Genomic DNA, 27,560 nt, shown 5'->3' with positions numbered 1-27,560 from the left:
ATTTTCACATTTTTGTAAAGAAAAAACAAACATGTTAGGTATAATACAATCTCTTAGTAATAATAATAATTGAAAACGAATAAGAAACTATTATAATTGAGATTGAAATTACACAGAACTTTAAACAAGGTTAAATTGCTTTGTATTGTACAGTGAAGATACAATGGAAAGAAGCTTTACACTTCAAACACACCTGAGTGACAAATTTTTTTCTTGTATTTCCCCCTCCCCCTCTGACAGGTGAACAGGGCGTCACCCTGATGATTATTGTCTCCATAGTAACAGTGTTATAGAGCGTACATCTTGCCACCACAGGCAATGAAATCTTAGTGGCTGGAGTGTGTTAATATCCCTCAAGGTTATGTGTTTGCCTTTCACCATGGTTTCATGACCCAGTTGCCTGCCTTTGAAAATAGAGTTCATAGCCGATAGTCCCAGTTTCAAATACACTGTATGTCTGTCCTGTGCGTGGACATTTAAATGTTTGAGATACTGTCTACTTCCTTCTATCTCCCTAACAATGTAACATACTAAAAGCTATGTGAGTTTTTAACTTTAAGGAAAAAGTAAGCAGTTTCTTGTTTTGTTTGCTGATTTGTGTCTGATAAAAAAGCCTTACACCTCTCCCCCACCCCAGGTCATCTAAACTGGTTTTGGTTGGATTTGTCTGCCACCACCTATGGCAAACAGTGTAGTCTTTTTAAAGTTTGTATGCTTACTGGTCTCTTTCAGAATGTGTATTCACACTTCTACACCAGTTGTAGAATAAAGGATCAATGTAAATTGTTCAGTCAGGTACAATCACTCTATGAATTCGATAGCATTATGCTGTAAATGACCACTTCGATGTTTTGTTTGAAAAAAAAACACAATTGAATTTAATAATGAAGACAATACAAATAACAAATATCAGACATGGCATTTCAATAGTTATGAAAATCACTGTTTAAACTGTTGAATATCTGTAACAAATAACTATCTACAAATGGTGGAATAGTTGTCCAAAAGTTTTTGGAAACGAAATATGTTGACAATCTCGGGTATCAGACTTTACTGAGACCAAAAGGGAGTGAACAGCATATTCAGTTTCTGTGTCAAGTAAAATTTTCATAAGCAAATACATGTAAAGAGCTAAAGTCTTCCTCTTCCAGTCTACAGTATGTATAGTACGTTATAATAGAAGGCATCAGACTAAAGCACAAACAGCTTTGCTTAAAAACAAAACTTACTTAACCAGTTAAACCATTGATGAGCTTTGTGTCATCAGAACAAAGAAAAACTGATGCAACTGCTGAAATTTACAGGCGTAAAAAACACAAATAAAAAATTCTTAAAAAGAATATTAAAAGGAAATGCAATTAACACATCAAACTCTCTCTCAAACACCCTGACAGGTACAAAACCCCACGAAACCCGACCACACACCAGCTTTATTAGACCGAAAAAAAGCAAATATTGACAGCATCACATGACCCTTCATTTCGGAGTCCTCTCGAAAGTATCTCCACCTATGAGATCTTCAAATCCTTCATCTTTCTCTGCTAGAAAACAATGTTTTAAACATAGTCCTTCCTGTCATATCCACCGCTGGTAGAACGTGGAGCGGAGTAGCCCATTCTCGGTGGTTTGTACTTCTTCTCCTTCGGGGGACAGGTGCAGCACAGCATCGCTCCTCCGATCAGCATCATAGCAGCAGCCGCAAAGCCTATATAGATGGATGCCCCAAGCTCTCTCTGTTGAGCGGTGCTCAGCAGCGGGTTGTAGAAGTCCCGAATGGTTTGGTGTGCCACCCAGGCCGCTGGAATAAGTTGCAGGAGGCCGGCGAGAATGAAGAGGACACCGGCAACAATCATCACTTTTGACTTGGAAGCTTCATCCTCGATGCAGTTGGTACACTTGGCGCCCATGATTGAGATCATGATGGCCAGGATGGCCAAGATGATGGCGATGATGGACATGGCTCTGGACGCCTGCAAGTCCTGCGACAAGGCAAGCATGGAGTCGTAGACCTTACACTGCATCTGTCCGGTGCTCTGCACAACACAGTTCATCCACAAACCTTCCCAGATGATCTGAGCCGTGACGATGTTGGCGCCAACGAAGGCCGACACGCGCCACATGGGCATAGCGCAAGCGATAATGCCAATGATCCATCCAATGATGCCCAGGGCAATCCCACCAATCTCCATTCCCATCGACATGATGTCTTTTTTGGCTGGTACTTCTGACCTTAAAAAGAGACACTGATGAGTAAAAGACACCAAAATAGTAAGGTTTTCTTATAAAAAGAAATGAAATTTACCAAGAGCTGCGATTTAGGATGCCAATGTCGTGATCCTTTGTTTCTTTGTGTAGCCTGTGACTCTGTTGTGAAGCCAAGCAGCCTTTATATCCCCAAAGAGGCAGGTGCGGCTGGAGGTGGACCTGCCTCTTTGGGAGTATAAAGCGCGGAGAGTGATGACGGTGGATGTGCTACTGGTTCCTATGTGTTACACCTGCCCTCTATGGCCAGTGTGTTGAAAAGAGCTATGCGGATATATTGGCTTTCCCTTGTAATTCAATCCATGCAAACATGATGCCCGTTGAAGTAGAGAAACAGGCTCGGCAGGGATAAAGCACCTGGAGGGACAGTTCGGTAATGAGGGGGGCGGAGTGGAGGACTAATATTTCATCTAAACCATTAAAATAGTGAGGTTGCATTGAGGGGAAATAGCACTTTATGTCCACTAAAGATGTTGTATTAAGGCAATAAAGGTTGTTGATTTTATGCCATTTTGTATAGGTGAAAAACTAAGTATGGCAAACCTGTTTTAATAGTAGTTTTAACAAAAATATCCATGTGAACTCTGCTATTGTTCTCTTCAAAAAAGAAACACTCCTTGTTCTCACTATCTTCAACGTGGCATAACACAGGGAACAAAAACCGGCTTGTATGACATGAAAAAGAAACTATTTTAGCGTGTGATTAATGAAGTGCCTTAAAGGAACAGCTGACCCAAAAATGAAAAATCCGTCTTTTTTTAATCACCCTCAAGTTGCTCCAAATGTGTATAAATTTGAGAAAGATATTTGGAAGAATGCTTGTAACCAAACAGTTCTGGGGCACCATTGACTACAATAATAGGAATAATTACTTTATAAATGTCTTTGTTCTATTGAACACAAAAGAAGATATTTTGAAGAATGTGGGAAAGCAAACAGTTCTGGGGCACTTTTGACATTGTCATTTTTCCTATTATAGTAGTCAATGGTGGCCAATCACGGTTTGGTTACAGGCATTCTTCAAAATATCTTTCTTTGTGTTCATCAGAACAAAGAAATTTAGAAAGATTTGGAACAACTTGAAGGTGAGTAAATAATGACCGTTTTTTTTGTGTGAACTCATTAGCATGAAATAAAAATACACTCATCTGTGTCACAAGTTCCAAAACATTTACAGATAAACAGAAAGTGTTCTTGATGACTGAGGCATGTTTGTAAGTTTCGTTCTTAACTTCTTAACTATTTTTATTACTAGATATAAATATATTTTCATTTTATTATCTATACATGATCTCTTTTTGCTCTGTTTTTGGTTGGACCCGTTGTGTTTGTATGCAGTTCAGCTGTTAGTGCTTTGGCAATACAATGTATTTGTCATGTCAATAATACACTTTTAAACTCATGAGAGTGAGAGAAAAGGCTAAAAGATTTTTTATGAAGCAGCGAAGTGTATACATACTGTATATCAGTGACTAAATAGTATTAGGAGCACTGTACATAAATGTCACACACATATATCATGTACATATCATATATTGCTATCATTTTAAACAATTGAATTTAATTCAAGTTTAATGATTGTGAAAATATTGGGTTATGTGTGGCTAAACTCACTACACAATTATTTTCAGTGTAGAAGTAGCACTAGACTTCAAGAAAGGTGATGTAGGCCTATGTAGTAAAAAATCTCTGCCAGCTTTAATGTTCTAGCCAAGGCCAAAGGGCTGTTTAGTGGAAAATGTTTCATGTCTGCAACAGTGTTTCAATGAATAAGAACGAGAAGGTCAATGGATAGAATTAAACATTTACAGAATGTAAAAACTTTAATATTTACATTTATTACAATCCAAGCAAAGTAAAGATATTAGTACATGCAACAAACTTTAACAGCAACCATTTATATATATATTTTATTTATGCCATTAGCAGTTGGTTCGAAACGTTTAATACAATGTTAAAAGTTAGTGTTAAAACCTAAAAGAATAATTTACAGAATATTTTAGAAAATATTTTACCTTTTCTAAATAAAAAACAGACAAGACTACAAAAATAAAGCAAATCGTACGTTAACTGACCTTTGCTCTGACATATTCGATTACCCTCCACAAATCACAATCAATTTGATTTATAACACAAGATACACAACAAATTTAACAGATTCAGGTGTGGAGTGACAACAGGCACTGAGCGCACAAAGCAAAAACATACCTTACTGAAAAAAACACGTAGAAACATTGACACAGAGCTGTACTGACTGAATATTCACCATTCACACGTAAACTAGATTTTAAGTTCAGAGGTTTGTGACGCAGTCACAAAAATCTTGTCCTCTGAGCTCCTCAGACATAGTCTCTCTTGTTGTAGGTGCTTGGGGCCACTGAGTGGTGAGCTGAATAGGATATTCGACTTTGGGGTGGGTACCTTGATTTGTCATTAGGTGGGCAACTGCAGCACAGGATTGACCCCCCAACCATCAACAGAGCCGCAGCGGCCCATCCCAGGTACAGTGATGCCCCTATTTCCATCTTCTGGGCTTCTGGTACAACTGGGCTGTAGAACTCCCGAACAACAGTGTTGGCCGACCAGGACACAGGAATGAGTTGCAAGACGGCAGCGGTTATGAAAGCAGTGCCGGAGCAGATCATCACACGAGCTTTTGTTGCTTCATCGTCAATGCAGTTGGTACACTTGGCCCCCACCACGGCCACGAGGAGTGCCAGGATGCCCACGATGATGGACACCACCACCAGGGCGCGGGCCGCTTGCAGGTCGGCGGGAAGAGCCAGCATGGAATCGTAGACTTTACACTGCATCTGCCCTGTGCTTTGGAACACACAGCTCATCCAGATTCCCTCCCAGTACACTTGAGCCGTGACGATATTATTGCCGATGAACGCGCTGACCCTCCACATGGGCAGAGCACAGCACACGATGCTGAGAATCCAGCCGAGAACTGAAAGGCTGACTCCCACTATTTCCAGTCCGAAGGCAGCCATGTCTCGCTTTCTGCTTTCAAACTCACTCTGTCCTTTCTTGTAATTTCTGCTCGGTGAGGCACAGTCGGCGTCTGTGTGAGTCCTTGAGAAACTTACATCAGGAGCCTTCAAAAATCACAAAGTAACCGCTTGAGCAGTTGACTCACTGAATGTCCACCTGTGTTCAAGGACGGCTGGAATGTTCTGTCTTAGCAGAAACTTCCTCCTTCAAAACTTATGTTCAGGAAAAGGGCTGACCTACCTGGGCTCTGATGATAAGACGTGATCTGAGTATTGGTTAGTGTCCTCATAAAAAGGCAAATGCTGGTTCTGTTGTAACCCTTTCGACAATGTGAGATTGGATTGTTTAAAGGTTGGGATTGTTTGCTGATGTTAATAGATAACTCATAGCATAAGGCAGATTTTCAAAAGCACTCTTTAATGGACAATCATTGACAACGTGAGCGTGAACACCTTAGTCTAACTTACTCATTGGGCTACAAAACATTGCTCAATGGATCAAATGAAATTCTGTTCTCATTTACTTATTTCGCTTGACTTTTACGTCTATGGAGTTTAAAATGAGCAGACTGTACATGCTACCCTTTTTTAAAACATTAAAGAAGCTTGAAAACAAAAAAGTGTGATATCCATTATTTTGAACAGCACACCATATCTAAGCCATCTTCTAAAATCATGCAATTTAAAAGTTGCCATCTTAAAGGGACAGTTCACCCAAAAATGAAAATTCTGTCATGAATTACTCACTTTCAAGTTGTTCCAAACCTGTATAAATGTCTTTGTTTGGTTGAATGCAGAGAAAGATATTTGGAAGAATGCTTGTAACCAAACAGTTCTTGGACCCCATTGACTACCATAGTAGGAAAAATGACAATGGTAGTCAAAAGTGCCTCAGAACTGTCCTACATTCTTAAAAATATCTTCTTTTGTGTTCAACAGAACAAATAAAATGATCAAGTAATTTTTCCTACTATGGTAGTCAGTAGGGTCCAAGAACTGTTTGGTTATAAGCATTCTGCAAATAACTTTCTCTGTGTTCATCAGAACAAATAAACTCATACAGATTTGGAACAAGGTGAGTAAATGATGACAGAATTTCTCATTTTTGGGTGAACTGTCTCTTTAACTCTAGCTTTGTTTTATTAATAGTCTAGGGCCCAGTTTCACAGATAGGGCCAGCTTGACTGCCTAGGTAAATTAGTTTATTTAAGTAGCTTTTATAAAAATGCCTTAGAAAAAAACATTACTGGTGTGCATCTTGAGACCAAACAATGGCACGGACATATTTTAAGATAAAAAAATAATTGTATAGTGAACTATGAATTTGAATGTCATCAAAGTTATCTACTATGTTGGTTCAAGACTTTTGGCATCAGTGTCTGCTTAAAGAGACAGAAATCTAATACACACTACTCTTGTTGTTTATAAATAAAACTGAAAATTACAATGACCTACAAATTTCACCTACATATCAAATGACTATATTTAAACACACTTTTTATTGATATCAAAGTCCTGCTAGCACCTTTAGCTAAAGGCCGTAAAACATGTAAAACTTGAGTAATAAAAAAGTCAATTTCCTTCTTGTCTAGAATTTATTTTCCACACAACCCGAAAACAGAAACTAAGGAAATGATAGGCTTTGTCCATATATAAATGAGATGAAATATTTCTCACTATATGCTTCTGTTTTAAAAAAATGCAAAACCTCATGACAGATTAAACGAAACTGTGGTCACATAAACTTAAATAAACATTCCAGCTCAAGCTTTGTTCACTTTATAGAAACAAACACACATATAAAGACAGAAGAATGTGGCAATATTGAAATAAGAATTTGTTCTCTAACCATATATATATATATATATATATATATATATACTGTCTCACCAAAAAAAGCAAAACAGAAAAGAAAAATATCTGGAGCTGACTTGAATGTCGCATTAATTTTGTGATTGGCTGTTATGTAGTGTGGGGGCAGGGTGGACGCACAGTCGCACCAACTCCCTTCACTGCAATGGAGCAGTTTTTTCACAGCAACGGCAGTTCACGGATCCTCTCTCAACAGCACTTGGTGGAAGCAGGGTGGGCAATGCTTCTGACCCCCAGTGGAGCCGGGCCTGTCTCTAACTGGTTATGGGTGGGAATTTTACTTATGCCTTAATAAAAAAAGGTGTACGGTGTACTCAAATTTAATTCATACAAACTTCAGTACCAATTGATATCATAATTAGAGTAAATAGAGACTGAATATATGATACTGTACATACTGAAAATTACATTAGTCATTTTTAGGATTTTACTACTAATAGTAATACTACACAAAATATGAATCAACAGAGCAGAAACAAATGAGTAGAAATCCAATTATTATTCATACCTGAAGCACATGCATATCCTTAGTATTTCACTGTGAGCATTTCACTTATCAGCATTTCACTTATCATTATTTACTTCCCCTTCATGTTGCTTAAACAATATTTCAATTTACATTTCATTAAACAGCATTCCTTAATCTGATAGATTGTTTGTTTTTTATACTGATTTTATCTTTAATGTTTATATTTATTATCTTTTGGCCTCTGATACAGGTGTTGTGTGTTTGCTAAGCAACACTAAATAATTATGCATACCCTGATAAGATTACACAGAAAAGATTGGGGAGAGGGGTCACTTCTGTAACTATATGACTAGAAAAATGCGGATGGGTTAACACGAACCGAGCAAAAAAAATGCACATGATAAAGTTGATAAAAGAGTGGGCCTGAAACGTTGAAGCTTTGTAGTTAAAACAAATATAACATTTTAAAGATGCACTATATAAAATATTTTTTATTAAAAGTTGTATTTCTGTGCAAGCAAGCACATCTGTGTTGAAATCTTGTTTTGCCTTTCAACATAGCTTGCAATTTTATGATTCAACCACTGATAGAGAGACCAAAGTGTTTCCTGTGCACCTGTCAACTTATTGTTTTCCTGGTATAAATTAGAGATGTAAATTTTGGACAACAGACACGATAGAAGCAAAACATGTATCAGAACTGATGAAACAAAGCAGGCCTGTTTTATCTGACAAAATAAAGATAAAGAGATAATTACTTAACAAAAGTTAAAACCTAATTCAAGTGTATTTTTTACTACACTGGTGGATAATTTTGCTTGTTTTAAGCATAAACTTACTTAAGTAAAATATTTTTTGTGATGTTTTTTTTAAACAAGACAAAAAAACTGAATATGAAGTTCATTTTTGCACTAAGCAATAGGAAAACAGTGTTACACTATATAGCCTTTCAACGTATACATATCTTGCCATAAATTACAAACCCAGCAAATTTGTAAAACTATAATATATTTAACTGATAGCAGTTGTCCTTGGTGACAAAAAACATATAAAATATAATGGATTCCATTACAAACACCATTATAAACCACCAGTTGTTTTTCATTACAACATAAAAAATTCCATGTAATGTGTTTTGGGCCTTTTTCCAGTAAATGATTTAATGGTATTAGTTCTACAATATTCAATCCCACCAACAGAAAGCAATAAAACAATTTCCATTATACCCACTAAATCGAACTGCATTTCTGTCGTAGGATCTATTGTTAATCTAATGATCAAACAACTAACGTCTACATTCCTAATATACTGTAAACAGAAAAGGAAATGGTTACTAAATAGTAAACACAAAACCACCTGAAACCAGTCAACATATGACAGGTGAGACATCGTTATGTCACTTCCCTAGTGATCAAACACTCATTCTATTTAAATGAGTTTCAGGTGATGACTAAGTTTCAGTGGGGAGAAATTGTTCTCTTGAACCATAGGCGGAGCTATAGCAGATGCCCTCACTCCACAACATGCCAGGTGAGCAGCTTGGATAGTGTGTTTTTGACTTCCTGCCTGATTCAAGTGAAGTAAGGCCACAGGGCAACAGGATCTGTCAGCAACCACCAACGAATAATAGATTTGCATGGTGTTGATGGCAGTCTGTGATTTATCTTTCAATCCCTTATCATACAGTCTTATATTATTGTACTTATATTGCCGCCATGTCATCGCCACAAAGCCATAGTTACCATTCTTGATGTACAAAGTTACATCACATTGTATGTTTACACATGTAAAGCAGTAGGTTTAACGAAGAGACCTAAAAATATTGAGCACTTTAGCTGCAAACAAGAAACAAAACAACACAATACAAAACAATACTGGCTCTAGATACATGTAATCATCATAGTAAGGGTGTGTCTGATTGATGAAGTAGCCTCATTGGAAGAATCATAAAGGAGGTAGTTTGTTTAGCTAATCCTTAGTTTATCTTAAGCAAGTCCAGAGAGAGCGCGAGAGAGAGCGAGAGAGCGAGAGAGCGAGAGAGAGAGAGAGTAGAAACTTACTACTGTACAGCAAACTGTATATGGTTGACTCACTGATGACTCAGTCTTTCCAGTTATATATGTAGCCAGTAGGGGGCATACATTCAACACACCAAAAACAGAACTGGCAGCCAGATGTAAACATGTTAATCATGGAAATTAAATCTTACATTGACCTGTTTGTTTGTATTAAGACTTACTCATTTATAATAGTATTGAAGCACATTTGTGTATGCCACTTCAGAATATTCCCTGGCATATATTTTATATAAGTTTGTGTGCGCACATTGATCATTACTTTAATAACTGTAAAGCAGAGCACAGAATACAATCCTTTGAGCAGAATACAGCTTTCTCATCAAACCACAAACCCTGTGTCAAAATGAAATAGCCTGTGTAAATGATGCAAATGCCACGTCTAATATGGCATGTTGATGTTTGTGATATTTTAAACAGGCGAAGATTTGAAAACCCTACTCACTTTTGTTTTTCTGTCAGTGGTGCTCACTGTTGTTTTTTCATACAGAGCTGCAGTAATGATTTTATTAATACCTCAATTTGTATGAACTCGTGTAGTTTGTTTCATACGAAAAACACTTTAATAGTTTAAACGTAACAACAAAGCTCCACCCCTAAATGTAACTGCAAGTAGGGTGTGAGCTGATCACATTGAAACATACAAATGAGATATTTACTATGCCACCTTTGGCTCAGCCCATATTGTCCCTGATGTCTCATGAGATTTTTCCCATCTTTGTGGGGACATTAAGCATGTGGGGACATGTTGCTTCATCAGGTTTCGGCATTGATAGATGGAACCTCTTAAACGTCATAAAGAATATATCAGACTGTTCTTCTTTGTTGCTCAAAATTTTATCAAAAGTTTATTTGCAAAACAGATAACTCTGTTTTTAAAAATGTTCAAAAATCATCTTTTATTATGTTCTCATGTTTTGTGTTAGTTGGCTGTGTATTTTTGAGTTATTATTATTTAATCAAAACACCAAAATGCAGTTTGATTGAGATTAATTGGAATTCAGAATAAAAACCATGATTTCAAACCATTTTAAAACGGAGTTATTTGTTTTTGCAAATGAACTCTTCATTTGTTGTTCACAGTGTAAAACCATGTCTAATTGGCTGTTACAATACACTAACAATTCATTCACTTCTTTTTTTAAACAAGACTTCCTGTTATGGATAAGAATGAAAGCTAATGAAAATGTATCTCCTTTATCTCAGCATTTCTTTTTTTCTGCTACTCTGACTACAAAAATTGACCTGTTGTTATGTTTCTGTTTTTGTCAGTTAATGAATTTCATTGATCAGTCTTGCCCAGACATCCACCTGTGTTTTAAACAGAAACTGGTTTGACCAGTTCAGGTGGGTACAGGTGCATGCCGGCTTATCCTCCCCTTTTACTTAAACGCTGCACTGCTTACATGTGAACTAGGCTACCACAGAAACGTTCTGCATAAGATGTGAAGTAAACATCATGTTTGCTATGTATGTGTCATCCAATATCAACAAAGATGTTTTTCTTGAAATATCCTTGATGAAGTGTGAGGAAATAATGTTGAATGTTGTTCTATTGTGGTATATGACACAAATCAACATCATTCTTGTTACTTTGTACTTGTTATTTGTAACTCGACACAATGGTCCTTGTGTTTTACTGAAACCAATCTTCCTTCGTGTAAAATACTGACAACACATTTTTTTGATTTAGTAATCTATGACCTCTACATTTACAGAAACAGTTCAATGTTTTGGTTTCAGAAAAAACTCAATAAAGTCACTTCCTGTCCTGGGAATGTCCTGTCTTAAAGAGATAGTTCACAAAAATGAAAACTCTGTCATCATTTACTCATCCTCAAGTTGTACTAAACCTGTATGAATTACTTGATATTTGGAAGAATGTTATAGGACTAATTAAAATATCTCATTCTTTGCTCAACAATTTTTTTTACAATATTGTTTGGTAGTGAATGATGTCCCAGAACTGAAAATTGCTAACATTGTTCCAAATATCTTTATACAGGGTTGGAACAACTTGCTGGTGAGTAAATGATTACAGAATTTTTGGGTGAACTATGCCTTTAACCTCTGAAATGCTTTTGGTCACACACTTTTCCTAGCAACACAATATACACGTGCATGATCTATTTCTCAAGATTTTCTCACATAGATACATGAAGTTTGAGAAGAAAGTACGTTGAAGAACCCATATATGGTTCTGTGTCTACAGCGGAAAAATGTCTAGATACTGACGCACATTCTAGTAGTGTCGCACCCTGTGAAGTAACCAAAAAACCAGCAGAACAAGTCATCCGTTACAACTCCTCCCCCTACCTCTCAGGTTCTTTTAAAGCATCTGTACATGCCTTTGAAAGCATTGCAAAGAGAGCCACCTCGAGCGACAAAGAACAGACTTTAACAGAGAAGCATCATGGTGTCTGCTGGGCTTCAGATGCTGGGCATTGCCTTGGCCATTATAGGATGGATCGGTGTCATCGTGGTCTGCGCTATTCCCATGTGGAAGGTTTCGGCCTTCATCGGCAGTAACATTGTCACGTCGCAGATCTCGTATGAGGGAATATGGATGGCCTGTGTTGTGCAGAGTACCGGACAGATGCAATGCAAAGTCTACGACTCCATGCTGGCCCTCTCTTCAGATCTTCAGGCTGCTCGAGCACTTATCATCATTTCCATTGTGATTGGAATCCTGGGCATCCTTCTGTCAATGGCCGGTGGCAAATGCACCAACTGTGTTGAGGACGAGAGCTCCAAATCCAAAATCGGTATAACTGCAGGTGCAATTTTCATCCTAGCCGGCGTGCTGTGTCTGGTCCCAGTGTGCTGGACAGCTCACGTCATCATTCAGGATTTCTACAACCCCATGCTAAATCAGGCACAGAAGAGAGAGTTGGGAGCGGGGCTTTACATGGGATGGGGAGCCGCCGCCCTGTTGATCATCGGAGGAGCTTTGCTTTGCTGCAACTGCCCACCAAAGGAAGAAAGAGGAAACTACACGGCCAAATATAATGCTGCTCCTCGATCGGACGCCTCTGCACCCACCAGCAAGAACTTTGTGTGAAACTGTGTAGAGCTCTGAAAATGGATTGTGTTTACAATCTTGGTTTGTCCAAGATGAACTTGAAAAGCAGTAATTGAAAGCTGATGATGCAGGTTTGCCAAATATATTGCCTGTATATTTACTGTGGCAAGACAAAAAGAGGAAAACAGGGAACCACGTTTTTTATTCTTATCAGTTAAAGAATGCTTACCTTTTAAGCCACCATGTTTATTTTGATTTTCATCTTACAATGTAATGTTTGTGATGAATGTTGTGTGTTGTTACATTTAAAAGTTTATTTTTTATTTTTCAAGTGTTGGAACTGTCGATTTTGTAAATAGGCCTATTTCTGTTTTGTACAGTAAACCGCAAAAAGCAGTTTTCTGATATAAACTTATGCCGTATGGAAAAATAAAATATTTTGCTAACGCACCTGTGAACTAGGAGTGTCTGTTAATTGTATGAAAATCTGTGTGTATGGGTGTTAACATGCAGGTGTCATATTGCAACCCTCCATTTTCACCCTCTGACACAAAAGAGATTTCAAAAGATTGCCTTTATACTGTATGCAAAATATTCTCAAAGGGAGTTGTCTTACGCTGTAAATCCAGAACAGGTCCTACAACATGAAAATGCACATGACATGGCTGAACAAGATTTGTGGTCAATGCTCTATGATGACTTTTAAATTTAATCAGCAAGTTAATTCAAACTAAACTTGTAAGTTTCAAAAGTTCATGAAATAAATATAGATGCAGTACAGCACCATAGATACATGGCAGCTCTGGTCCAAATCAGTGAACTATTAAGGGATCAGGCAGTACAATCTAGCGACATCTAGCGTTGAGATTGCTTATTGCAACCAACGGCCCAGTCCTCCCCTCCCTTTCGAAGAACTACAGAGGCTGACAAAATAGGGCGGGACGTATATGTAGATAGAAAAAGTTGAATAGCTCATTCTAAGATAATAACAACATAACGCTTCATTATGTAAGGTCTTTATACACCTCTGAAGACAGTTATGCATATTATATTGCATTTCTGTCAATAGATCCTCCAAAAAATTACACACTGGTCCTTAAAACCTATTAATCTATAACATTATTCTATTATGCAAAATTTACTTCTACGTGGTTTGAACATAAGTGTATGCCTGCAGTGTAAACAACCCTACAATGCGTCCATCTAAAAACACATTTTATACGAAACTGGTGATGTATTATTTCTATGGAGTTTTTTTGTGTCTTTTTTATTAATTTTATTAACAAATTATTTGTAATAAAAAAATAAAAGATCGCAAAAAAAACTCGGTAACACTTTACTTGAAGGGGTGTTCACAAGACTGACATGACGCCTTCAAAATATGAAGATTTTATGCATGTTTATGACAACTGTCATTAAGTGTCATTCGCTGATTTATGTCATTTGATGCAAAGATGACATTGTTTGAGTTGTCTTTGTTATGACAACTTGGCATAAAGCAATACATCATAACCTGTCAGTGTCTTTGTCATGACAACTTGACATTACCAATGTCAAAGATTCAAAGATATTTTAAGAGCACCTAACCCGTATCCCACCCCTAAACCTAACCACGTGTCAACCATTAAACACAACACACAAGTAAAATTACAGTCACATGTATTTATTCCATAAAATGAACAAAACAGTATAAACGTATTACAAACAAGTCGCTTTGCAAACCTTCTGAACTGAAGCCATACGATAACTTAGTTCGAGGAACTCCGGGAACGGACATCAACGCATCTTTTTTCTTTAAAAGATTTTATCAACACATCTATAAACAAGCCGGATCATTAGAATGACGCAATCAGTAACAAGAGCCAATAGCATTTCACACTCAACGCTGACGCAATGACGCTGTCTGTGAAAGCCAATGATATTTCACTATTAAGGCTGAGCGCCAGATTTGAAAATCTGGAAACGCAGCAGAAACCGGAAGACGGCAGATGGTGATCGCTTTCGCGTCTGTTCCTCATATAAATCAATCGTTTCACGTCGGTACACTTGGAATATTTGTACGTTTTAAACATTTTAACTGTTTTCTGTTATTTAATAAATAAATGTGTTGTGTTACTTGCTCAAAAGGCCTGAATATCTGTGTATGTGTAATGTAAATAGTTATCACGAAATTTTGAAATGAAAATAAAACCACAACACATGCTATTATTGCAAAATAATACCCCAAAATGTAAATTTTTACGGTAGGGACGTATTTGAGGAAGGGACAAACGACATACGTATGTCATATGGGTTGGATGATGTTGCATTAAAATATCATTAAGTGTTAATACTCGGTCAAATAGTTTTATAACAGTGTCGTGAATACTTGACCTCAACTACAGTGATACGAATTAACATGTTTATATGACAGGCTATGTTGTCTTGGTAATGTCAAGTTGTCATGACAAAGACACTGACAGGTTATGATGTATTGCTTTATGTCAAGCTGTCATAACAGACAACTCAAACAATGTCATATTTGCATTAAAAATCTAAAAATCAGCGAATGACACTTAATGACAGTTGTCATAAACATGCATAAATCTCCTTCATATTCATGACGTGTCATGTCATGATTATGAAGGTGTCATGTCAGTCTTATGAACACCCCTTCAAGTAAAGTGTTACCAAAAAGTCTAAAATTGATAACAAAATAATTTGCATTGCGTGCAAAGCTGTATCTCAGTGGGCGGTCTCTACACACCAGGATGAAAGACCTCTCTCTATTGGTATTGGTAAATAATATTTACAAATCTTGGCAAATCTCTTGCTGAATTCGTGAGATTTCTGTCTTTTTTTAGGATAAATATTTTAGATGCAGCCTGTTTCTACTGTAGGCTGGGGAGCCACAGATTAAAAAACACAATAGTGAATCAAACTAAATGCTTTTGCGAACTAAAACACTGGCTCTAACAATGTCTAATGAAGGAGAAGCAACTATACAAAGACAACAACAAACCAGAGACACATTATATACAGGAATAGGCCAGGAAACTAAACAAGACAACTGCATTGTGTTGTGTTTTAGCGTTCGAGTTTTGTACCCCACTGCTTTTGTACCCCATTCAAAGAATAAGTTATGTCGTGATAGTGAAAGTTCTGCGCTTCAACTGCTGAGCAAAATTAATCAAGCATCTAAGCATTCTGCCCAAGACAAACTAAACAGGTGTTTATTAAGGAAAATAAATTCTTTTTTTTTAATAAAGAGCTTACGTTTTTAAGCACAATTTTTTGTTTAACATAAGGTCTGAGCAAAAATAAACAAAAAGGTTATTTTAACATTAACAATGAAATAACAAATACTGTCATAAAACCTGCCCCTTATAAGAGCTACAATTAAATGGTATGGATGATTGTACTTGAATACAAAAATGATCCTTTGAGAAATGTTCTTTATACAGACTCCTTTCCAGAGGAGTTTGATGTCGATGCAGCGTAATTGGCGACAAATATTTGTTGCTTTTTTGGACATTGACAGCACAGTATGGCTCCACCAATGAGCAGCACCCCAGCCAGTGTAACTTAAAGAGACGCTTCCAATGTCCTCATCTGTGCTGCTGTGAGAAGCGGGTTGTAGAAATCTTGTATGATATGGTGCGTTACCCATCAGACAGGTGTAAGACACAGCAATCCACGTATAATGAAAAACACTCCCGCAGAAATGACAAGTCCTGCCTTTTTGTTTTTGTTCTTGATACAAGTGCTGCATGTCCCTCCTAAAACTGCCAAAAGGATGCCGAAGAGCGAGACCAAGATTGAGATGACAGACAAAGCGTGCGAAACTTGGCCAGGGACAGGTTGAGCATTGTATCGTACATTTTACACTGCATCTGTCCTGTGCTCTGTACGACACAGTTCATCCACACTCCTTCCCAAATGATCAGCACCGTACCGATGTTGTTGCCGTTGAAGGCTGAAACCCTCCACATGTGAAGGATGCAGGCGATGATGTCTCCAAGCCATCCGACAAATGCAAGAGCCATTCCTAAAATCTGCCCCAAAGATGCCATGACTTCTGTTCTGCCTTTTTGTGTAACTCTACTGAACAAGTTTATATTTAACCCCCTGACTGCATGGGTGGGATTTCAAGTTTTCAAGAGTTTCATGTTGTGTGGGTGACGGCAGATAACTGTGAGAACACACTCTTCATCTTCGCTTATCTTCATTGGCCACAGTTTGGTTTCATAGATGCCCATAGATGCCCATAGAAGTCGCACAAATATCTGTATGCAGAGAAAATATATCATGTATACTCTTTATTTTGTTACGTGGTGGCCACAGGCATTTAAATATGACAATATGGACGTCTTTTCTTAATAATGATAACAATACATTTAGCATAACATACTGCACAAACCCTCTGACACATCATTTCAAAAGATGTGTATGCAAACGTTCTCAAAAGCAATTGTCTCACACTGTAAATCCAGAACAGGTCCTTAAACAAGAAAATGAGGACTTAGAATATAAAATAAACGTATAAGAACAGGGCTAAACAAGATTTGGTTAGGCATGTGTTTTTTTTAGCACCAGATAAATATTTCTAAAGACCTCTGTGATGACTTCTAAAGTTCAGCGTTAAAACTGTAAGTCTCAAAACTTAATGAAAGTTAAGACTAAAATACACTACAAGACTTGCTCAGATATTGTCCGGATTTTCTGTCTGGACTATTTGCAGAAAGTCTGTGCCAGTCTGCAGATTCGATCAGTTAGTGCAGGGGTCACCGACTAGCGGACTCCGGTCCGGATGCGGACCGCAAGATGCATCCGTCCAGACCTCAAAGCCTTTTGACATAATAAATAAATGAACGCCTAACATTATTTTATAATGCAATCAAATTTATAGCAGGCACATCAAGGTCCGCTCAGTAGCAGTTTGGGTCCTACGGCGCCACGGACAGTTAACATATGCGCACTGTTGCCACGTTCAGACGTCGACGTCTCGACGAGAGAAGAGAGCCGGGATAGACTCGCTGCACAGCGTGTAGACAGATGTAACTGTCAGTGACTGAAAAACAATGTCCTTTTCAAAAGTTAGAAAAGTTGACGCTGAAAACCATGTTTTCCGAGATGAATGGGTCGAGAGATTTGCATTTATTCTTCCTGCATCGAGATGCACGAGACCGGTTTGTCTCATTTGCTCGGAGTCTGTCGCGGTTGTCAAAAGTGGAAACTTTAAACGGCATTATGAAATTAGACAGAGACACTTTGAAGAAACTTACAAGCAGCAGTCCGAGGTAAGTCACACGGAAAATATATGAGCTCAAAGCCCAGTAGGAGCGATCTACACGGGTCCTCCTCCCTCACTTACCGCCCAACAACGAGCGAATGTTCGGCTAAGAATACAGTGGATCTTAGGAAAACATAACAAGCCCTTTACTGATGGGAAAATATTAAAAGAGTGAATGGAGCCTGCGTGTGAAACACTTGTAGGAGGAAAATAAAGACATGAACTAAAAGAAAATATTAAACTAACCCCCCTTTCAATTCAATTCAATTTTATTTATATAGCGCTATTCACAATGTGCATTGTTCCAAAGCAGCTTTACAAGAGCAAATAAGAAAAACACAGAAAGGTAAAACACAGCACAGTGCATGGTGTTTATAGACCAAGCAAGATCATTATAATAAATAATATCTAATAAATAAATAAATAAATGCAGTCTCCCGGTGAGCAAGCCAACACTGCACTGCTGTGGCGAGGAACCCAAACTTCAATGATGAATAATGGAGAAAAAAAAACCTCGGGAGAAACCAGGCTCAGCAGGGAGGACCAGATCTCCTCTGACGTGTCATAGCTGCACTCAGTGACCCCGACCAAAGCCACCGAGCAAACGTCCACGAAGAACAGTTAGAGCCCATGAGCCGCGACCCAGGAAGCCCCACCCGCCGAAACCGTGCAGGTCCAACCCGGTCCCATTCCACGATCAACAACAGACAACAGAGGAACAACCAGGGAAAAGTAGTAATGGCATAATTAACTTTATTCCTCTGTTGTCTGACATCGACCACAAAACAAGACCAACCAGACCAGACCCACACAGTCCCAACAAATGAAACGCCCCGAACCACAACCAACAAGCCCCCCCACTCCCTACAACACCCACCCAGCTACCTCCAATCAAAGTCACTGAGTGCAGCCATAACTTCAAACTGCTGTCATGTGATGTAAGTTTAGCATTAAATACCAAGTATTGTAAATTTAGCATTTATGTGACAGGTAGTCCGTCTTTGCTCTCGGTTGGGGATGGAATTGTCTGAGCTGGGCCGGTCAGATGGTCGCCTTTTTCTTGGGTGGTGATGGAATTGCCTTGGATGGAGCTGGGATGGTCAGTCAGTCCACAGGCTCTCGCAGGAGGATGGTACGGGATTTTCCGATGTAGCTGGCGTAATCTCTAGTTGTGGATGGGCATATGACTTTCATCGGAATCTCTCCCTACCTCGGGATGGGGATCCCGAGGCGAGGGCAGAAAGAGAATAATTAGCGTAGCTGCTGTTCATTAGCTATGTGTTAGTGAATGCTTGGCTGAAAAGATGTGTCTTTAATCTAGATTTAAATTGGGAGAGTGTGTCTGACCCTCGAATAGTATCGGGGAGGCTATTCCAGAGTTTAGGTGCTACGTATGAGAAAGCGCTATCCCCTTTGGTGGATTTAGTTATTCTAGGTGTTATCAAAAGTCTGGGGTTTTGAGATCTTGGCGAGCGTGATGGGTTGTAGTGTGGTAGAAGCTCTGTTATGTAGGTAGGGGCTAAACCGTTTAAGGCTTTATAAGTGATTAAAAGAACTTTAAAGTCAATACGATACTTAATGGGTAACCAGTGAAGGGTTGATAACATTGGGGTTATGTGATCGTATTTTCTGGACGTGGTTAGAACTCTGGCAGCTGCATTCTGAACTAACTGTAGTTTGTTTATTGATGATGCAGGACAACCACTAAGCAGTGCATTACAGTAGTTAAGTCTTGAGGTAACAAATGCATGAATAAGCTTCTCTGCGTCAGCCACACATAAAATATTTCGCAATTTGGCAACATTTCTAAGGTGGAAGAAGGCTGTTTTTGTGACATTTGAGATGTGACACTTTCAGCTGCAACAGCCACAAGAAGAGCTGAAATGTTATCAGATGATGATCAGTCGCAACTTGATACTGCTATTTGTTCATCTCAGTTCAGCAGAAAACAACACTTTAGTTTTCTTTTAAAGTTGATAATGTTGAAATGAATGTATGTTCAATGCAGGTTTAGAGATTATGGCATTTTGCACATTTTCCTTCATTATATTGTTGTCAGACATTGTTATGACGTTGTATAGATATGAAAAGACATGTTTATTTCTTTGGTCTGCCAAAAACAATCAATTCATGATTTTAGGTATTTAATTGTCCGGACCTCGACTGGCAAGGAGGGTTTGTTTACTGGACCTCAAGCAATTTTAGTTGAAGACTCCTGAGTTAGTGTGTTTCTATCTGAAACTTTCAAAAAGTCAAGTGTATGATGTCTAGTTTAAAAAAAGTCTGTTCAGATTTTAAAAGTCTTGTAGTGTATTTCAGCCATAACAAAAAAAAAGAATTCAATTAGTGATGGCAGGCCTACGCACTATGGTACCATCATGGTGGTTATTCCAGGGGGTAACTAGTGTAGTACTTTTAAATATGAGCTATTGTAAGTCTGTCACATGCACGATAATTCTAAATCATTTGAAGCTCACACAAGATATGAAAGACTTCCTGTTTCCCTTTTTTGATATGAAATAGTGCATCAGGTAACCATGTTATAATATGGAAACAGAAATATATATAAAATCATTTTGACCCATCTGATGCATGATGTCACCATGATAATGTCTAAGAGATTTTAACTTATAATTAATAGTTTGCAAACACATGCACACTGGAAAAAAACACAGATGAACTGCCTCACAGGAAACCACAGATACTTCTGCTGAATAAAATGTGTTTGTGTGTGTGAGAAGAAAATGTGAGAGACAGCCCAAACAAAATTGCAAATTAGCTGCAAGTAACTAGTAAAGTTTAAAAAATTAAAAAAGTTGTATGTTTGGAGAAATTAAGATAGTATAAAAGTATAAAAAAGTATAAGTACTTCAAAAAGTATAAAAGTTTGAAGGTTATATAGACAATAAATAGCTAGCTAGCATGTTTCAGCATTGTGTATGACGCTAACATGTTTCAACCCTGAAACCTAGAAATATCCTAGAGAAACTAAGTTTGTAATGTAAAATGTTTTAATGGGTGTATGTGTTAACATTGGTGAATGTATTTGCTAACACTAACAATGAACAAAACATCTACAGGTTTTATCATTCGTAGTTTATGTTCATTTCAGCCTGTCCTAATACTTTTTTTAAACAAAGGTTACAATGATGCACATGTGAACTAACATAAACAACCGTATTTGTCGGGACCTGAGGCTAGCACTGTTCGTTTGTTCTCTTTGTGTGTGTGCAAGTTTGTGTACTGAGCTGGCTGCGGTTGTCTTGGCAACCGCACACGCTCACTGTCGGCGTGTATGTGTGTTTATGAGAATCACCTGTCGCTCCGCATCTACCCTCATTAATCTGTGTTCTCACCTGGTGGTCATTAACTCAGCCTATTTATTCTCGGTCACTTTCTCACTTCCCTTGTACGTTTGTTGTATACAGTTGCCGTACCGTGAGTAGTAGTGTTTGACTCCCTGTCTTGCCCTTGTTATTTAGTGTTTCTTGTCGTGTCGAGTGGATGTTCGTGTGTTGGATTCTTTACCTTGTGGATTCCTGTTCTGTGTTCTCCGTGTCACTTCCCCCTATGCCCAGAGGACTGCTTTCGCCACAGCACCACCCGTAACCTACCTCGCCAGGAGAACGGCTCCAGGACTACGGTCTTTTCCTCTGCTGTTGATCGCAGGCTGCCTGGTTCACCAGAGGGGCGGTTCTGTCCACTTTGCCCTCGCTGCGGTTGTTGGAGTTGTCCACCGTCTCCCGTTCTCACCGTGGTGGCTGGTCTACACATCACCTCTTCCGCCGTCCTGCTCACATCGGGCTGACGCTGCCGTACACTGGGTTTTCCCAGTTGGCCTAGCAGTCAGCTAGGACGGTTGGACTCTTTTCAGTGCCTGGACCTTTTGAACTCTCTGTGCTCATTGTGTTGCTTCTGTTAATAAACCGTGTTACCCCGCAATTGGATCTGTGTGTTTCTCTCTCGTGACACGTATTAATATGAATAAATGCTGAAAAACTATGTTGTTAGTGGTAATGTTAGCTAATGCATTCACTAATGTTAACAAATACAACCTCCTTATGAAGTTTTACCATTAAAACAGTCCTTCATACTTTTAATGCTTGGGCACTAAACAATCACAGAAACAAAAAAAAACATGTTGCATAATAAAACCTGCATATTGTATGTTACAATGCCTAAATAAATGATGCAGAGACATTTCAGAACAAATATTTAGTTTAGTGCCTTAATGCGTCAGATTTTAAGGTTTTTAAACAAATACATTGTTTTTTATTTATCAGACTTTTAAAACGTGTCATTGTTACTGAAGACTGCTATGTATTTCCAGCGGTAAAAGTTTTGTATGTCTTCATACAAATCAAACAATGGACTAAGAAATAAGAGCCCCAGAAAATATCAAATGTCAGCTTTTCTTTTCGTGTCTTTTTAAGCTAAAACTCCACCCAATGCCTGAAGGCTATAAAAACCAGACAATTATATCCCGTCGGTCACTTTCCACAATCACTTTTTTAGAGTCACCCCTTTCTGCAGTGATGGCATCTCAGGGCATCCAAATCTTGGGCGTTATGCTTGCCATAATAGGCTGGTTGGGAACCATCGTCACCTGTGGCCTGCCTATGTGGAGGGTCACAGCCTTTGTCGGCGCAAACATAGTCACGGCACAAATCATCTGGGAGGGTTTGTGGATGAGCTGTGTTGTGCAGAGCACGGGACAGATGCAGTGTAAGGTCTACGACTCCATGCTGGCACTATCACAGGACCTCCAGGCTTCACGAGCTATGGCCATCATCTCCATCATTGTGGGTGTCTTTGGCTTCCTGATGGCTGTGGTTGGCGGAAAATGCACCAACTGTCTGGAGGACGAAGCAGCTAAAGCCAGAGCGTGCATTGTCTCTGGGGTAATTTTCATCATTGCTGGATTTCTTATATTAGTGCCTGTTTGCTGGTCTGCGCATTCGCTTATTAGGGACTTCTACAACCCTTTATTAATTTCTGCCCAGCGGCGGGAGCTGGGAGCCTGTCTGTATATAGGCTGGGGATCTGCAGGTCTTTTGTTGCTAGGTGGCGGACTTCTCTGCTGGAACTGCCCGTCCAATGAATACAGGCCCTACATAGTAGGCAAATACGCTCCTGCTAGATCTCTGACCCCGGCGATGGATTATGTGTAAATTGTAATATGATAATAATCTTTATTGATGTGGCAACTACTTGACAGAGCAAAATAACTGCAGATGAGGTTTTTGAGATTTGTAAAAACAAGTAAATTGTCATATCACCATGAGTTTTTGGCACTTACTGTAAATGCTTGGAAAAACTGATGATTAAGTTTTCAAAATGGTTTACTAGCAATAAAAACGTATTGGCTCAAATTAAATGTGTGTTTATTAAATCAAATGCAGTATGGTAAATCAGAACATCCTATAATGTCACATGCAGACATTAACCCTAAATTTATATATTTTTATTTTACACATTCTCTCTGAGGTACACTCCTCTGCTTCACAGCTGCAGTTTTGTGTTCACTTCTTTTGTCCCCCATACAAAGGATAAGCAGTTAGCGTTGTCATAGAGAAACCTCTGCACTCCAACCAATGTACAAAAGTAAACAACCAAAGGCATTAATTACGAAGCACTGGTAACTTACAAAAAAGTATAATGTGAGCATTCTTCCCTAGAAAAATTTAACTAGAAACATGAGAATAACGTGTTTGCATATGACAAATTAAGTGTAACTATTTATGTAAGAGCTTTCATAAGGGTTATATTTCAACACTGACAATGAAACCAACTCATTTTCACTCGTCACATATTCAAAGTCTGTTAATAACTTTTAGTTATATTATAATTTGTAACTGAAATAAACTGCAGTTAAGATGACTATTAAAATACCAAAAAGATCCTCTTCGAAATGTTCTTTATACAAACTCTTTTCCAGACGAGTTTGATGTCGGTGCAGGGTATTTGGCCACTCGTTCCTCTTTCGTACACTGACAGCACAGTATGGCGCCCCCGATGAGAAGAAGCCCCGCTGCGCCCCAGCCGGTGTAGAGAGACGCACCGAGTTCCCGTCTCTGCGCATCTGGGAGGAGCGGATTAAAGAAATCTCGGATGATGGTGTGCGCTGACCAGCAAACAGGTGTGAGACACAGCAGGCCACCTATAATGAAAAACACCCCCGCAGATACGACAACTCTTGCCTTCGCGCTTTTGTTCCCAATACAAGTGGTGCATTTTCCTCCTGCGACCGCCAAGATGATGCCGATGAGAGAGACCAAGATTGAGATGACAACCAAAGCGCGCGCAACCTGTAGGTCCAGGGACAGGGCGAGCATTGAATCGTACACCTTACACTGCATCTGGCCTGTGCTCTGTACGACACAGGCCATCCACAGTCCTTCCCAGATGGTCTGCGCCGTAACGATGTTGTTGCCGATAAAGGCTGTAACCCTCCACATGGGAAGGATGCAGGTGAGGATGTCTCCAAGCCACCCGAAAAACACGAGGGCAATTCCTAAAATCTGAAGTCCCAAAGATGCCATGACTTTGGTTTGTGCCTCGTATAAAATGCCTTTTTTTCGTTTAACTCAACTGGAGGACAAGTTTATACTCAACTGCTCGGGGTGGGATTTTAAGTTTTATGAGACAGGGACTGCCAGGCAGATAAATGTGAGACAACCCTCCGTCTCTTGGCATCCCTGAACTGGGGCCATAACGGGGTTGCGAAGTCGAACAAATCCCTATGCAGAAGGAACAGCCTGCTTGCGTTTCTTTATTTGGCTACTTTATTTTCTGTAATACTGCAGTTGTAAATGTTTCAATATGACACTGGATGACTTTAAATATATAAAGTAAATTATTTAATTAAATTATTTAATGAAACCACATGTTTAATGGACCACAGTTTGTTTTTTGAAAAAGTGCAATAACAAGTAATACAAATACAACACTAAAAAAACATTTAAAATGACCTTTTGCCTCAGCTGTCACATAGCACTGGCTTCACTGACACTTGAGAGAAAGAAAAACAGACAAATTAATAAAATAACAATTAACGTTAACATCTTCAACTCTGTAATTTTAGATTTAGAGCTGGTGGTAGGCATAAATGGAGATCAAGGATTATCCGTTCATTAAAATTATGTATAGGCTTTTGACACTTTGCATAGGTTGTGGGTTCCACGTTAATGGCAACATGACAGTAGAAAGACACATCTTGAAAACCACAACTTCAACAGAAAACACATTAAAAGCTATACAGTAATATACCACAGTAAATTTGAACAAAAAATGAATAGATTGGTTTCAGTTAAATACTCATTCTCGTCATGTAAATAATCTTAATTAAGATTAAGCAAACTTTCACACTTAAAGGGATACAGTACTTAAACCAAAAGTGAAAATTCTGTCATCATTTACTCACCCTCTGATTGTTCCAAACCTGTCTTTGTTCTGCTGAAAGATATTTTGGAAAATGTCAGATCTCATCCCCTACTGACTCCCATAGTATTTATTTTCCCTACTATGGCAGTAAATGGGGGATGAGATCTGACATTCTTCCAAATATCTTCCTGTGTGTTCAGCAAAACAAATACATTTATACAGATTTGGAATGATCAGAGAGTGAGTAGATGACAGAATTTTCATTTTTTGGGGTTAAATAGCCATTTAAGACAATAGACTAAAGCTGACCGACACATGTATGAAGTTTATTTATTTCTGCTAGAACAGGTGTATGTTTGTTGTGCCTTGAGGACTACAGTTATCAACTTTCGCTGTTAACTGTGCTCTTAAATAAGAAACCACACTGTAAACCCAAATTAGTAAGCAGAACTCAAAAAAATTAAGGCAACTCGTTGCCTCAAAATTTTTAAGTTCATGAACTTAAAAACAATTTATTTTAGAGATTAAATATTTTGATTATGTGCTACTTAAACATTTTGATTACAGTTAAATTAAAAGTTCTTATTAGGTCTACTCAATAATTTTCTGTTACAGTGACTTAAAAAATATTATGGCATTAAGTTAACATTACTTAAAAAAATAAGTACACAAAGAAGCACTTTTAAGTTGCGTGAACTCAATATTTATTAGTTTCTTTGTCAATTTTTTTAATTACACAACTCAAAAAACTTTGACACAAAACTCAAAGTCGCATGGCTCAATACTTAATTGTTTTGAGGCAACTCGTTGCCTCAAATATTTTGAGTACAATCAACTTAAACAGTTTGAATTAGATTGTGTTACACTGAATTCTTGCCCTTTCCCATTTAAAACTGCATTGTCAATTTAAAAAGACAAACATAAAAAAACAATTCAGTGGTGCACTAGGCTAAAACCTATTAACTACGTCATAAACCTGCATAACAGCATGAACCATTTAAAACTATTACATGTACCGTTACAAAGTACTACCCAGCTTAACAACTCAACAACTAGAGCTGTATTAATACCAAATAACATTTATAAATACGAAGGCACATAGTGCAGATTGTGGAGAAATACCCACACATTAGCGCAGAAACCTTTCAAGGCATTATTTTCCACAGAAATAACCTACATTGAACTACATAGGAACTGCCAGGCATTAAACTTTTTCAGACACATTTCTACATACGCATCAAGTCATTTTTGAGACTCTGTAACTTGGGTGACAGTTTACCACCTTCAAGACCAAGTAAATTTTTTTGAGTGAATTCAAAAGTGTTGGTCAGTCCCCTGGGATAGCTGAGGTGTAGTGCATAGATCAGTCCACACATTACCAGGAAGGCATCAGCAAATCTGGAGAGGCTGACCACAATCTCGCATTCAATGACAACAGAGATTTTCACAGGCTGGAAGTGAACTGGACTTCTGTCATTATCTGTGACGACTGTAAGGAGGACCACTGCAACATCTAAAAGCAGTGGCTCATCAGATATGTCCTGCAAAATAAAACAGATGTTAAAGCAAAAACTAGTTACACATGGCTACAAATACTGAAGGTAAAAAAAATATTTATTATTTTTGACAAATACCAGCATATAGCTAGTCATGACATAGATTTAACAAACAATATTGCTGCAGACCAACAGACAGAAAGTTTTGTGATTTTGAGAGTTGTGTGAACAAACTACACATGAGGATGTGAAAAACACAATATCAGTGTTCTACAGGAGCCAGCCAAGCTACCAGTAAACCAAAGTTGCAAGAGATAATATGCTCAAAAACCTATAAAGAAAAACACCTCGTCTTGTTTAAAGCAATCTAGTACTAAGGTTAATTTACAGTGAAGTCAAAGAAAACAAATAAAATCTCTTCAAATTGCACAAACTATATGGTTGGAGAGTCTGACCAAGGGTAAGTGTGCAAGTAAGCATGACTGTATTTATATTAACAGTTTACTTAATATGGTAAGTGTACATTTTTCAAAAATACTCACTGTGCAGGTCCTGAAGAACCCAGAGACGTCCTCNTAAATACTATGGGAGTCAGTAGGGGATGAGATCTGACATTTTCCAAAATATCTTTCAGCAGAACAAAGACAGGTTTGGAACAATCAGAGGGTGAGTAAATGATGACAGAATTTTCACTTTTGGTTTAAGTACTGTAT

The 27,560-nt window shown here is 38.3% G+C and overlaps 5 protein-coding genes and 1 pseudogene across 6 annotated transcripts; 2 read left to right on the top strand and 4 right to left on the bottom strand.

The window, feature by feature from the left end:
• Nucleotides 1-849: 849 nt before the first annotated feature.
• LOC130570547 (claudin-3-like) lies at nucleotides 850-2,471 on the bottom strand. 2 transcript variants are annotated; one of them, XM_057360898.1, is made up of 2 exons: nucleotides 2,303-2,471; nucleotides 850-2,224 (listed from the first exon to the last, which is right to left on the bottom strand). In XM_057360898.1, exon 2 carries the CDS (start codon nucleotides 2,199-2,201, stop codon nucleotides 1,557-1,559), a length of 645 nt encoding a protein of 214 aa, XP_057216881.1. In that variant the 5' UTR covers nucleotides 2,202-2,224; nucleotides 2,303-2,471; the 3' UTR covers nucleotides 850-1,556. The 2 variants fall into 2 exon arrangements, with proteins under 2 accessions (XP_057216881.1, XP_057216880.1); XM_057360897.1 differs by having other exon boundaries at nucleotides 850-2,229; nucleotides 2,303-2,470.
• A 2,130-nt stretch (nucleotides 2,472-4,601) lies between these two features.
• Nucleotides 4,602-5,617, bottom strand: cldn3d (claudin 3d). Its single transcript, XM_057361118.1, has one exon. The coding sequence runs from the start codon at nucleotides 5,256-5,258 to the stop codon at nucleotides 4,602-4,604; it is 657 nt and encodes a 218-aa protein (XP_057217101.1). The 5' UTR covers nucleotides 5,259-5,617.
• A 6,406-nt stretch (nucleotides 5,618-12,023) lies between these two features.
• On the top strand, nucleotides 12,024-13,146 carry LOC130570502 (claudin-4-like). Its single transcript, XM_057360831.1, has one exon. The coding sequence runs from the start codon at nucleotides 12,088-12,090 to the stop codon at nucleotides 12,733-12,735; it is 648 nt and encodes a 215-aa protein (XP_057216814.1). The 5' UTR covers nucleotides 12,024-12,087; the 3' UTR covers nucleotides 12,736-13,146.
• A 3,114-nt stretch (nucleotides 13,147-16,260) lies between these two features.
• Nucleotides 16,261-16,748, bottom strand: LOC130570294 (claudin-like protein ZF-A89; annotated as a pseudogene).
• Nucleotides 16,749-22,480: 5,732 nt separating this feature from the next.
• On the top strand, nucleotides 22,481-23,209 carry LOC130570104 (claudin-4). The gene has a single exon (XM_057360234.1). The coding sequence runs from the start codon at nucleotides 22,504-22,506 to the stop codon at nucleotides 23,137-23,139; it is 636 nt and encodes a 211-aa protein (XP_057216217.1). The 5' UTR covers nucleotides 22,481-22,503; the 3' UTR covers nucleotides 23,140-23,209.
• Nucleotides 23,210-23,357: 148 nt separating this feature from the next.
• On the bottom strand, nucleotides 23,358-24,590 carry LOC130570105 (claudin-like protein ZF-A89). The gene has a single exon (XM_057360235.1). It carries the CDS (start codon nucleotides 24,508-24,510, stop codon nucleotides 23,887-23,889), a length of 624 nt encoding a protein of 207 aa, XP_057216218.1. The 5' UTR covers nucleotides 24,511-24,590; the 3' UTR covers nucleotides 23,358-23,886.
• Nucleotides 24,591-27,560: the final 2,970 nt, after the last annotated feature.

The sequence above is a fragment of the Triplophysa rosa genome, linkage group LG19, assembly GCF_024868665.1.
Source record: "Triplophysa rosa linkage group LG19, Trosa_1v2, whole genome shotgun sequence".
Lineage (NCBI taxonomy): Eukaryota > Metazoa > Chordata > Actinopteri > Cypriniformes > Nemacheilidae > Triplophysa > Triplophysa rosa.
Note: the sequence above shows the minus strand (reverse complement) of the source record. Positions and strands in the feature narration are given on the sequence as shown.

Bases quoted from the DNA above. Each gene is read 5' to 3' on its own strand.
- cldn3d (XM_057361118.1), bottom strand. From the start codon at position 5,258: ATGGCTGCCTTCGGACTGGAAATAGTGGGAGTCAGCCTTTCAGTTCTC.
- LOC130570105 (XM_057360235.1), bottom strand. From the start codon at position 24,510: ATGGCATCTTTGGGACTTCAGATTTTAGGAATTGCCCTCGTGTTTTTC.
- LOC130570547 (XM_057360898.1), bottom strand. From the start codon at position 2,201: ATGTCGATGGGAATGGAGATTGGTGGGATTGCCCTGGGCATCATTGGA.
- LOC130570502 (XM_057360831.1), top strand. From the start codon at position 12,088: ATGGTGTCTGCTGGGCTTCAGATGCTGGGCATTGCCTTGGCCATTATA.
- LOC130570104 (XM_057360234.1), top strand. From the start codon at position 22,504: ATGGCATCTCAGGGCATCCAAATCTTGGGCGTTATGCTTGCCATAATA.